This window comes from Staurois parvus, unplaced genomic scaffold, assembly GCF_062004578.1.
Source record: "Staurois parvus isolate SC_StPar_1 unplaced genomic scaffold, SC_StPar_1.0 ptg000132l, whole genome shotgun sequence".
NCBI lineage: Eukaryota > Metazoa > Chordata > Amphibia > Anura > Ranidae > Staurois > Staurois parvus.
In genome coordinates this window covers 1,507,501-1,520,568 of record NW_028317928.1, presented here as the reverse complement: position 1 = coordinate 1,520,568, position 13,068 = coordinate 1,507,501, and the positions used below count along the sequence as shown (strand labels likewise).

The 13,068-nt window shown below is 44.2% G+C and overlaps 1 protein-coding gene across 1 annotated transcript in view; it reads right to left on the bottom strand.

The window, feature by feature from the left end:
- Positions 1–13,068, bottom strand: part of LOC149466127 (uncharacterized) — a 37,512-nt gene that overhangs the window by 6,374 nt on the left and 18,070 nt on the right. The window contains exons 3-4 of the mRNA XM_089672744.1: positions 4,160–4,312; positions 3,945–4,035 (exon numbers count right to left, since the gene is read on the bottom strand). Of these exons, the coding sequence (XP_089528870.1) occupies positions 3,945–4,035; positions 4,160–4,312 (244 nt within the window). The remainder of the gene's footprint in view (positions 1–3,944; positions 4,036–4,159; positions 4,313–13,068) is intronic.

Sequence of the window (13,068 nt, the reverse complement as noted above, 5' to 3'; positions counted from 1 at the left end):
AGGGTGCCTGAGGGGGCACCAACACAAAAAGCTCACTAGGGGGAAATATATACAGTCAGGTCCATAAATATTGGGACATCGACACAATTCTAACATTTTTGGTTCTATACACCACCACAATGGATTTGAAATGAAACAAACAAGATGTGCTTTAACTGCAGACTGCCAGCTTTAATTTGAGGGTATATACAGTTGTGACCAAAATTATTCAACCCCCACTAAAATTGAGTGTTTTGGCCAGTTTGACATTGCTTTTGATCATTCAGTCATCTTGCTTACATTTACATTAAAGAGGCACTTGTAGGTCAGACAAATATAACATAACAGTTATAATGAAATAACCACAAATGTCTTTTCTGTGCTCACAGCATTATCAGTTTTATTCAACCCCCAAGTGACATTCAATCTTAGTACTTAGTACAGCATCCTTTTACAGTTATAACAGCTTTTAAACGTGAAGCATAGCTTGACACAAGTGTCTTGCAGCGATCTACGGGTATCTTCGCCCATTCTTCATGGGCAAAGGCCTCCAGTTCAGTCACATTCTTAGGCTTGCGCACTGCAACTGCTTTCTTTAAGTCCCACCAGAGGTTCTCAATCGGATTTAAGTCTGGTGACTGCGATGGCCACTCCAAAATGTTCCAGCCTTTCCTCTGCAACCATGCTCTAGTGGACTTGGAGGTATGCTTGGGATCATTGTCCTGTTGAAAGGTCCAACGTCTCCCAAGCCTCAGGTGTGTGACGGACTGCATCACGTTTCCATCCAATATCTCCTGGTACTGAAGAGAATTCATGGTACCTTGCACACGCTGAAGCTTCCCTGTACCTGCAGAAGCAAAACAGCCCCAAAGCATGATTGACCCTCCACCATGCTTCACAGTAGGCAAGGTGTTCTTTTCATCATAGGCCTTGTTCTTCCTCCTCCAAACATAGCGTTGATCCATGGGCCCAAACAGTTCTAATTTTGTTTCATCAGTCCACAGAACACTATCCCACAACTTTTGTGGTTTGTCCACATGGCTTTTGGCATACTGCAGTCGACTCTTCTTATTCTTTGGAGACAGCAAGGGGGTACGCCTGGGAGTTCTGGCACGGAGGCCTTCATTACGCAGTGTGCGTCTTATTGTCTGGGCTGAAACTTCTGTACCCACATCTGACAAATCTTTTCTCAGTTCCTCAGCAGTCACACGGGGACTTCTCTCCACTCTACGCTTCAGGTAGCGCACAGCAGTCGAAGTCAGCATCTTCTTTCTGCCACGACCAGGTAGCGTTTCAACAGTGCCCTTTGCCTTGAATTTGCGAATGATGCTTCCTAAGGTGTCTCTTGGTATGTTTAACATCTTTGCAATCTTCTTATAGCCATTGCCCTTCCTGTGAAGAGAAATCACCTCTTCTCTTGTCTTCCTGGACCATTCTCTTGCCTTCACCATGTTTGTAACCACACCAGTAAATGTCTAGAAGGAGCTGAGTATCACAGTCATTTTAAAGCTGCCTAATTGGTGCTTATTATGCTTGATTGCTGCTCGGTGACATCCACAGGTGTTTTCAATACCTGATGGAAAGCACCTGTATGAACCTCTGTTCTTCAGAGTGGTAGTCTTTAAGGGGTTGAATAATTGTGGCAATGAAGAAACCACATAAGAACCATTTACTACTGTATTACATAAACAATTGATGTCATTTTAGTTGCATTTGGGTAGTTACAACGTCCTTGTAGGATTTGATTCTGAATACAATTCCAAATGTACACTATAGTCCCTAAACCCCTTTACAGCATTGGGGGTTGAATAATTTTGGTCACAACTGTAAGTCCAAATCAGGTGAACGGTGTAGGAATAACAACAGTTTGCATATGTGCCTCCCACTTGTTAAGGGACCAAAAGTAATGGGACAGAGTAATAATCATAAATCAAACTTTCACTTTTTAATACTTGGTTGCAAATCCTTTGCAGTCAATTACAGCCTGAAGTCTGGAACGCATAGACATCACCAGACGCTGTGTTTCATCCCTGGTGATGCTCTGCCAGGCCTCTACTGCAACTGTCTTCAGTTCCTGCTTGTTCTTGGGGCATTTTCCCTTCAGTTTTGTCTTCAGCAAGTGAAATGCATGCTCAATCGGATTCAGGTCAGGTGATTGACTTGGCCATTGCATAACATTCCACTTCTTTCCCTTAAAAAACTCTTTGGTTGCTTTTGCAGTATGCTTTGGGTCATTGTCCATCTGCACTGTGAAGCGGCGTCCAATGAGTTGTGAAGCATTTGGCTGAATATGAGCAGATAATATTCCCGAAACACTTCAGAATTGATCCTGCTGCTTTTGTCAGCAGTCACATCATCAATAAATACAAGAGAAGCAGTTCCATTGGCAGCCATACATGCCCACGCCATGACACTACCACCACCATGCTTCACTGATGAGGTGGTATGCTTAGGATCATGAGCAGTTCCTTTCCTTCTCCATACTCTTCTCTTCCCATCACTCTGGTACAAGTTGATCTTGGTCTCATCTGTCCATAGGATGTTGTTCCAGAACTGTGAAGGCTTTTTTAGATGTCGTTTGGCAAACTCTAATCTGGCCTTCCTGTTTTTGAGGCTCACCAATGGTTTACATCTTGTGGTGAACCCTCTGTATTCACTCTGGTGAAGTCTTCTTTTGATTGTTGACTTTGACACACATACACCTACCTCCTGGAGAGTGTTCTTAATCTGGCCAACTGTTGTGAAGGGTGTTTTCTTCACCAGGGAAAGAATTCTTCAGTCATCCACCACAGTTGTTTTCCGTGGTCTTCCGGGTCTTTTGGGGTTGCTGAGCTCACCGGTGCGTTCCTTCTTTTTAAGAATGTTCCAAACAGTTGTTTTGGCCACGCCTAATGTTTTTGCTAGCTCTCTGATGGGTTTGTTTTGTTTTTTCAGCCTAATGATGGCTTGCTTCACTGATAGTGACAGCTCTTTGGATCTCATCTTGAGAGTTGACAGCAACAGATTCCAAATGCAAATAGCACACTTGAAATGAACTCTGGACCTTTTATCTGCTCATTGTAATTGGGATAATGAGGGAATAACACACACCTGGCCATGGAACAGCTGAGAAGCCAATTGTCCCATTACTTTTGGTCCCTTAACAAGTGGGAGGCACATATGCAAACTGTTGTAATTCCTATACCGTTCACCTGATTTGGATGTAAATACCCTCAAATTAAAGCTGACAGTCTGCAGTTAAAGCACATCTTGTTTGTTTCATTTCAAATCCATTGTGGTGGTGTATAGAGCCAAAAATGTTAGAATTGTGTCGATGTCCCAATATTTATGGACCTGACTGTATATATTTTTTTAAATCTCAAATATGTTTATTTAGAGATCCCTTTTGCTTCAATTCCCCCTGACGAAGATCTAAAAGTGAAATGGTCGAAGTGCGTCGGGAAATTCTGGGAATGCTTTATTGTTGTAATTTAAGGGAATGCTGTATTGGTATAACCCTGTAAAGGGTTCACATCCAGTTATCAGAGCTAGCGTGTTTTTAATCTTTGATATGTCTTTTACAAATAATTATGTAGAATAAAACATACGAGTATAGAAAAGTCATTTATGAATATATGTGTGATGCTGTTTGCTGCATTAAAGCCCCAAAGGGGGATCATTTCTGTTTGCATTTGGATCTCATGGTCATGTTTTAATATGAAGATGGCATTTTAAACTTATTTTGTAATAAAACGGATTTTGCTTTTACATTTCGGTTGTATTTTATAATCCCTCATATCCGGCACAATTTAAAGTCCCATTTTTTTAATCTGGGATTTCATTCCTTTTGTTTCAGGATAGGTCTAGGCGTTTTTACTTTATTATTATTATACAGGATTTATATAGAGCCAACAGTTTGCTCAGCGCTTTACAATAGAACTTTATGAATAGTTTCCAGTTGTCTTCTTCGCTAAGTCCTCTCTTACCCTCCATATGAGGCTGTTGTTTCTTCCTACGGCTTTCTACAATGTCCAGCTGCTTCTCAAGGCCATCATGCTCTTCTAAATACTCCCATTCCTGTATATAAAAAGCAGACCATGACACCTTTTTTTTTGGAAGCTGAGCCACAACGATATAGTTACTATCTAGATACATCCCTCCTGTTACTGAATTACATCCCATCATTTCCAGCACCACTTACCTCTTCTGCCAGCAGCTCAGTGATCTTATTGGTAACTTCAAGGATCTTTTTGATGTTGTTCCCCTGTGACTGAGCGCAAGACTCCCCCAATGGTCTCTGTGTGGTACTACTGTATTTCACGTGGCCTCCAGACTCCTTCACAATGACATAATCCTATGTATAGGAATAGATGTCAATTGTAAAAACAAAAACAGTACTACACAGCGGGAAACATTATTGGTCATAGGCAATCCCTACCTGTAAATGGCATTATCTCTGTGCTGTGAATACTTATTTTGGTGTCCGTTGTATTATAGGTTTGTTTTATCCTGAAGACAGCGACAACATTGTGATATCCTACTGTCCTGTCCATCTTGTGAAAAAAAAAAAAAAGAAGAGGAACCTGCTGCGCTGAACATACCGTCCATCTCTTAACCACTTACTTACAGGGCACTGTCACCTCCTTCCTGCCCCCAGGCCAATTTTCAGCTTTCAGCGCTGTCACACTTTGAATGACAATTGCGCGGTCATGCAACACTGTACCCATATTACATTTTTATCATTTGTTTGAGACAAATAGAGCTTTCTTTTGGTAGTATTTAATCACCTCAGGTTTTTTTATTTTTTGCTAAACAAAACAAAAACTACTGAAAATTTTGAAAACAAAAAAAATTTTTTCTTAGTTTTTGTTATAAAATTTTGTAAATAAGTGATTTTGCTCCTTCACTGATGTGCGCTAATGAGGTTGCAGTGATGGGAACTGATAGAATGCACTGATGGGCACTAAGACTGCACTGATGGGCACTAAGACTGCACTAATGGGCACTAATAGACTGCACGGATGGGCACTGATGAGGTGGCACTGATGGGCATTGACAGGCATCACTGATGGGCACTGATAGGCAGCACTGACAAGTGGCACTGACTTGCACTGTTAGGTGACACCAATAGGCAGCACTGATTGGAACTGAGGAGGTGGCACTGGTAGGTGGCACTGATGGGCATTGACAGGCATCTCTGATGGGCACTGATAGGCGGCACTGACTGGCACTGTTAGGTGACACCAATAGGCAGCACTGACGAGCACTGATAGGCGGCACTGACTGGCACTGATAGGTTACACTGACTGGCATTGATAGGTGGCACTGACGAGCACTGATAGGTGACATTGAAAGGCAGCTCAGATGGGCACTGATATGTGGCATTGATGTGCACTGGTAGGCACTGATATGTGGCACGGATGGGCACTGGCAGGTGGAACGGATGAGCACTAACAGCTGGCACTGATGGACACTGACAGGTGGCACTGATGGGGCTACACTGATCATCAGTGCCCTGATGATCAGTGTACATGTCCCCTCTGAGGAAAGCCGATTACCAGCTCTCCTCTCCTCTGTCAGCGTGACAGCTCATGAAAAGAGAAATGCCGATAACCGGCATTTCCCTGTTTACATGAGATCAGCTGTGATTGGACACAGCTGATCACATGACCGAGCCGATGTCTTCGGCTCTTTCCGTTGATTGGTGATCCGAGGACACAGCGCACCACAGATCGCTGCGCTGCGTGCCCCTGGAGCCGCTTGCGTGGTTACAGTGGGAGGACGTCATATGACATCCTCCCAAAACAAGAGAACCGCCTTGCGTCCTTCATTTCCTTACATGGCGAGCGGGAGGCGGTTAAAAGACTATGGCAGAGGGAAAAATCTTGTAGATGTGGCAGGTGCCTGGTTCCCTGCTGTGGCTCCATCCACCAAGTGCTACGGTCCTACAGGACAAAAGAGTGACATTGGGACTGATGGATGGACCCACAGGGCACAGCAAGGGATTGGATTTAACCACAAGCATATTTTATTCTGAAGATTCTTCGTCAGCTGTAGTTCTTTAACCACTTCAGCTCCGGAAGGTTTTACCCCCTTCATGACCACACCATTTTTTTTTTTGCTATACCGCTCTGCGCTACTTTAACTGGTAATTGTGCAATCATGCAAAGTTTTATCCAAACAAAATTTAGATAATTTTTTCATACAAATAAAGCTTTCTTTTGGTGGTATTTGATAACCACTGGGTTTTTTATTTTTGCGATAAAAATGAAAAAAATATCGAAAATGTAGAACAAAAAAAAAAAAATTTTTTACGGTTATAAAACATATCCAATAATAATAAAAAATAAAAAAAAAATCTAATTTCTTCATAAAAACTTTGGCTAAAATTTATTCTGCTACATGCCTTTGATTAAAAAAAAATCAAAATAAGTGTATAATGATTGGTTTGCGTGAAAGTTATAGTGCCTACAAACTATGGCATATATACTTGATTTTTTATTTTTTTTTTTACTACTAATGGCTGAGATCAGCAACTTATATTAGGACTGAGGGAGTGTGGCAGGCAATCTGACACTATCTGCTAGTGACATCAACACAGATTTCAGCGAGAAAACTATACACGGTCACTGTACTAATGGCACTGGCTGGGAAAGGGTTAACATCTAAGGCAGTGGTTCTCAACCTTCCTAATGCCGCGACCCTTTAATACAGTTCCTCATGTTGTGGTGATCCCCAACCATAAAATTATTTACCCAATAATTATAATTCATGAAGTGTCGTTTTACCTCCAATACTACTGCTTTTAACAGAATAGCTGCTTTCAACACAGCAGCTGTTTTTTTACACATCGGAAATATGTGTTTTCCGATGGTCTTAGGCGACCCCTGTGAAAGGGTCGTTCGACCCCCAAAGGGGTCGCGACCCACAGCCTGAGAACCACTGATCTAAGGTGATTATGGGGTTAAAGTGTGCCTAACTATGTGTAATGTGTGCTGCTTTTGCTATGCGATCCAAGGAACCCTGCCAAGCGGGGATGAGAAACTTATAGATCAATCCCTCTGTACAGAGCTCTGTGTTGTGTGCCAGCACAGAGCTCTGGGCTGTGATCATACACAGCCAATCAGCAGGTCCCGGCCGTGGATTATTGGCTGGGACTTGCTGACAGACACCTGCTGTGTACAAACACAGTGGGTGCTGGCAGGGGGAAGCTCACGTGTGCGCCCAAAACCTGGAAGTAGGCAGCGATATACCTGTACCACCCACTGGCAGTACTCTGCGGGCGGGCAGTCATGAAATGGTTAAAGCAGTAGTAAACTCATTTAAAAACACAAAAAACAAGCAATAAGCTGGCCCCAAGCAGGTTAATGCCATACTGTGCTAGTATACACCGCATACTAGCCAATATGGCAGACTTACCTGTCAAATGATGCCCTTCAGAGGTGCGCTGTCACTGTTGCCACAGCTGCCATCTTCACCTAGTCTTCCTTCCAGATTACGTGCTCTGACTGTTTGAATGGCCAGCTTGCGATGACATCACTCCAGCGCATATGTACGGAAGTCACAATCCCGGCACAGCGCTATGAACTGACTCAGTTTGTCATCAATAATGAGCGCAGTGTGCATGCACCCATGAAACAACTGGCTGCTGAAGTTGTGAATATCTCCTAAATGGTGAACGTAGGTACAAGTTTGAAATGAGAGTTTACATACCCTGCACAGAGCAGGTATGTATAGCATGTTTGTTATTTAAAAAAAAAAAAAAAAAAAAAATACTCCCTTTAAAATCACTTTAACCACTTCCCGTCTGGCCCATGTACATAAACGGCCAGATGGGAGCAGTGCAGGAGCGGGTTGCCATTCATAAATGCCGCCTGCATAGTCAGGTTGTGCGCACTCCCTGGGAATGCGTGGCACAGTGATCAGGTGCCCGCTATGTCCTCCGGACACAGTGGAACACCGATCACTGTACGGGACCTCTGTGTAAGGCCCTGATTGTGTGATCCCTGATTGGCCAATCAGTGATCACATGAATAGTAGTAAGCAAGATGTCACTTCCTGACATCATTGCTTACTCCTAGTGAAATCTGTGAATGATCACAGAGATCATATGGTACAGGGCCATTCACAACAGCCTTATACCATGTGACAAGCTGTGACCAATCACAGCTCGCACAGTATTTCTCAATGGCTGCAGGAATGCAGCCAGAGAGGAGAAATGATTGCATTTACAGCCTTTATGGGTGTAAAAGCAATCAGTGTAAAAAAAAAATCTTCATCACCCCCCACAAGTAGTACAGTGTCACTATGCTGACACTGTACTGCTAGGGTGACAGTATGTTAAAAAAAAAACCATAAATAATATTAAAAAAAAAAAAATTAAAATTAAAAAAACTATTTTGAAAAATGATAATTTTTGGTTATAAACTAATTTGGGTTATTTTTTTTTTTACTAAAAAGATAGAGGAATACATTTTGGCCAAGATTTATTAAGAAAGATTATTTATTTGCAACATTTTATAAGAAAAACACTTTTTTTTTCAAAATATTTGGACAATTTCTCTTATATGGAAAAAAAAAAAAAAAATATCCCAGTGGTGAATAAATACCACCAAAATAAAGCTTTATCTGTCTCAAAAAAATGCTAAAAAATATGGGTACAGTGTTGCATGACCGCACAATTGTCATTCAACGTGTGATAGCGCTGAAAGCTGAAAATTGGCCTGGACAGGAAGTGGGTGAAAGTGTCCAGACTGGAAGTGGTTAAAAAGGGCAAGTCTAGCCATTTTTTGTGTGTGTCTGTGGTCTTCTTCTGAGCGAACATTTTAAAATTCCCTTGTGTGTACAGTGCGTGCATATGGCAGGCGTGCTCACAATGCAGTGACTGTGGTGCCATTAGACAGCGAAGATCGCAGGCCAAATCTAAAGAACCAATTAGAGTGGTTCTGTGCCATGTGATCGCTGTGAACCAATCACAGCCGTAAACACTGTAATAGTAACCAGGTTCTTAAATGATGAATGAATTGTTTACTCTGTAGGGTATCTGGCTGCTGTATAGTGTAAAATTTAAAAGCCCGTGGTTAATAAACACCATCAAAAGAAAGCCCTAACCGTCCGATATAAATTCATTGGGGTGCACTTCTGCATGTACTAGTCAGTCAAACTATCACAGCACTGAAAATGGAAAAAAAAAGAGGAGTGTAACATGCCAGTATTGAGGGAGTTAAACAGTAAAAAGAATTGTCTGTACCTCATAAGGATGGAAATGTAAGGATTTGTGACTTATTTGTAGAATTCTTTTCTTGGAGAAGTGCAGCATAGGATGCATACTCCCATTAACCAAGACCTTGGGTTACATGCTACCAACTTCAGGTGAGGACACTGGCAAAGTTGTTAGGACAGTCCATATAACCCCTCCCACTCCCAGCAATCCGCAGTGTTTTTTTTTCTTTAACTAGCAGGTACCAGGATGTGGCCTGTGTCCTCTACTCCAAGAAAAGAACTTTATAGGCAAGTAAAAGCTTATTTCCTAATTGTACACTACAAAACACAGGCTTCCATTAGCCTAGACCAGTGGTCTCCAAACTGTGGCCCTCTGCTCGCCTTTATCCAGCCATGGGCGCTGTTCCTCTCATATATATGAGGTACTGTTCCTCCCACTAACACCAACGGTGACGCATTATTCCTTCTACTGACACCAACAGTTGGGCACTATTCCTCCCACTGATACAAATGATGGGGCATTATTCCTCCCACTGATACAAATGATGGAGCACTGTTCCTCCCACTGATACAAATGATGGGGCATTATTCCTCCCACTGATACAAATGATGGGGCATTATTCCTCCCACTGATACAAATGATGGAGCACTGTTCCTCCCACTGACACCAATGATGGGGCACTGTTCCTCCCACTGACACCAATGATGGGGCACTGTTCCTCCCACTGACACCAATGATGGGGCACTATTCCTCCCACTGACACCAATGATGGGGCACTATTCCTCCCACTGACACCAATGATGGGGCACTATTCTACTCCCTACTCATCCCAGGCGCTATGTAATTTTTTTTTACTCCCACTGATCACCAAGCTTTTGGCATTGTTTGCTCCTACTTGTCACAGTCCAGCCCCATTAATCCTTGAAGGACAGTAAATTGGCACTTTGTTTAGAAAGTCTGGAGATCCCTGACCTAGACCATCAGACATCTCCAAGCATACAACTAAGGGAAGGGCAACACAGCAAACAATGCCAAGAGGTCTAAAATAAAGGAATCCAATTTCCAAATGTGAAACACCTTACAATGGCAGCTGCCATCAGCAGAACCCCATACATCCACCTGGTAAAACGTAAAAGTGCGAACAGAGGCCTGGGTGTCAATCTTGCAAATATGAAAAAGAGGCCTGACGCTAATAAATGGTGCTTGCAGCAGATGTCAAATTCTAATTTGAATAAATCTAGTCTCCTACACTTTCATGACAGGGCTGTGCTATGTGAAAAAGCTGTGTAGATCTCAGGACTGGATGGACAGAGTCCCCTGTCTGTGTTCATCAGTGTATTTAGCCATTTTCCTGAAGTTTAGATTGAAAGGAAACCAGTTGAATTCAATGTACTTTCCAAGTGCTCCCAAACCCAAAGTACCTGCTTGTGTCCCCTCTTTATCTAGTACACAGGGATTCCTGGTGGGGTTGGTGATGAGTTGGCCACAGAAGCTGTGGTCCAAATTTGCACTGCACTGGATACTCTAGAAATAATCAAAAGCTTAAGAAGGGATCTGTTCTCTCAACCTGATGCCAATATAGAAGGTACAGCAAAACCAATAGGTTCATTTTAAAGTCCTTGAACTGTTGTGTTACCGAACCCTGAATTAGGAAGTCATATTCTCTGGATCCTTTAAAGAGACCCTTCTGCTTAAAGTGTTAATAAACCCAGGACCCTGCATTCATTATATCCACTCTCCCCGGACCCTGCATTCATTATATCCACTCTCCCCGGACCCTGCATTCATTATATCCACTCTCCCCGGACCCTGCATTCCCCGTATCCGTTCTCCCCCGGGCCCCGCATTCCCCGTATCCGCTCTCCTCGGGCCCAGCATTCCCCGTATCCGCTCTCCCTGGACCCCGCATTCCCCGTATCCGCTCTCTCCGGACCCCGCATTCGCCATATCCGCTCTCCCCGGAACCCGCAGTCCCCGTATCCGCTCTCCCCGGACCTCGCATTTCCCTTATCCGCTCTCCCCGGACCCACATTCCCCATATCCGCTCTCCCCGGACCCCGCATTGCCCATATCCGCTCTCCCCGGACCCCGCATTGCCCATATCCGCTCTCCCCGGACCCCGCATTGCCCATATCCGCTCTCCCCGGACCCCGCATTGCCCATATCCGCTCTCCCCGGACCCCGCATTGCCCATATCCGCTCTCCCCGGACCCTGCATTCACTATATCCGCTCTCCCCGGACCCTGCATTCATTATATCTGCTCTCCCCAGACCCCACATTCCCCGTATCCGTTCTCCCCCGGGCCCCGCATTCCCCGTATCCGCTCTCCCCGGGCCCCGCATTCCCTATATCTGCTCTCCCCGGACCCCGCATTCACTATATCCGGTCTCCCAGGACCCTGCATTCACTATATCCGGTCTCCCCGGACCCTGTATTCTCTATATCCGGTCTCCCCGGAACCCCGCATTCACTATATCCACTCTCCCCGGACCCTGTATTCTCTATATCCGGTCTCCCCGGAACCCCGCATTCACTATATCCACTCTCCCCGGACCCTGTATTCTCTATATCCGGTCTCCCCAGACCCCGCATTCACTATATCCGCTCTCTCCGGACCCCGCATTCACTATATCCGCTCTTCCCGGACCCTGCATTCACTATATCCGCTCTCCCCAGAACCCTGCATTCACTATATCCGCTCTCCCCTGACCCTGCATTCCCCATATCTGGTCTCCCTGGACCCTGAATTCCCTATATCTGGTTTCCCCGGACTCTGCAGTCACTATATCTGGTCTCCCACAGTACACAGAACAGGGAAATGCAATTATTTTAGTAAATATAAACTGCTGAATACCTTTTCTCATCAGCAGTTAGAGCAGTCTTGTGACTTCAGCAGAACACTGGTTAAAGCTTGTAGGAGTTTTCTCTAGGAGGATAGAAATCCCCTGACTTCTGTCTGGACAGTGCTGATTGGCCCGATGCTGATCACATGCACTCTCCCAAGAAGAAAAAACCTATCTAGCAATAAACACCAAACTGAGCATGTGCATGGGGCTACGGATTCAGTTTGTATCAGGTGGTCATTTAAACAAGAGGAGGATCACAGAAGACAGGATCAAACAGCCTTTTTACACAATGCAGAGGATTAACCCCTTAGGTTCCACAGTGAGTATAACAAGCATGCTTTACTGCATATACAGACTGATTTTACTGTTGTGGGTTTAGTAACACTTTAAAGGAGAAATTCTGAAACCAGCAGCCTGAAAAATAATTCTCTTAGTACTTTACTCTCTGGTGAACATCGAGTCCGAACTTCACTCTCTTCAAGAGTTACAGCCTACAGAAGAGTCTTTACATCCAACAAACTTCCAGGTAAGTCAAATCACTGGTCCCCTACTGAGAACAGCGCACAGTGGGGTCCACAGGCATCTGACACCAGGACGTGTTGAATACTGAAGATTTTCCTGCAAGTCGGAGTCAAGTTTTGGATTTATTGCGCTCCAGAGAGGTAAGCATTAAGAGTTTTCCTGTTCAGGTTCCCTGTCTTTGAGCCGAATTAAGAGGATATTATATTCCAATAGTATAATCTCTTTAAAAGATCCTTTAGACCGGGGCTCGACAAATCCCAGGCGCCAGGTTGCCACGGCAACTAAAAAATTGAATCCCGGCACCTGGGCTTTTGTCAGCCGTCCGCTGTAAGGTACCAGGACACTGCTCAATGATCCAGAGATTTGGCCCCTTCCCTGGTGTACACCCCGCACAGCTCTCAGGTAATCTGCTTTGAGCGCAAGTTTGGCAGAGCATGCTGACTGCGCCCCCACCGCAGTGCATCCCCAGCTGGACCACATGGAACTGCACAGACCAGCGGCCGCCTTCAGCTACCTGA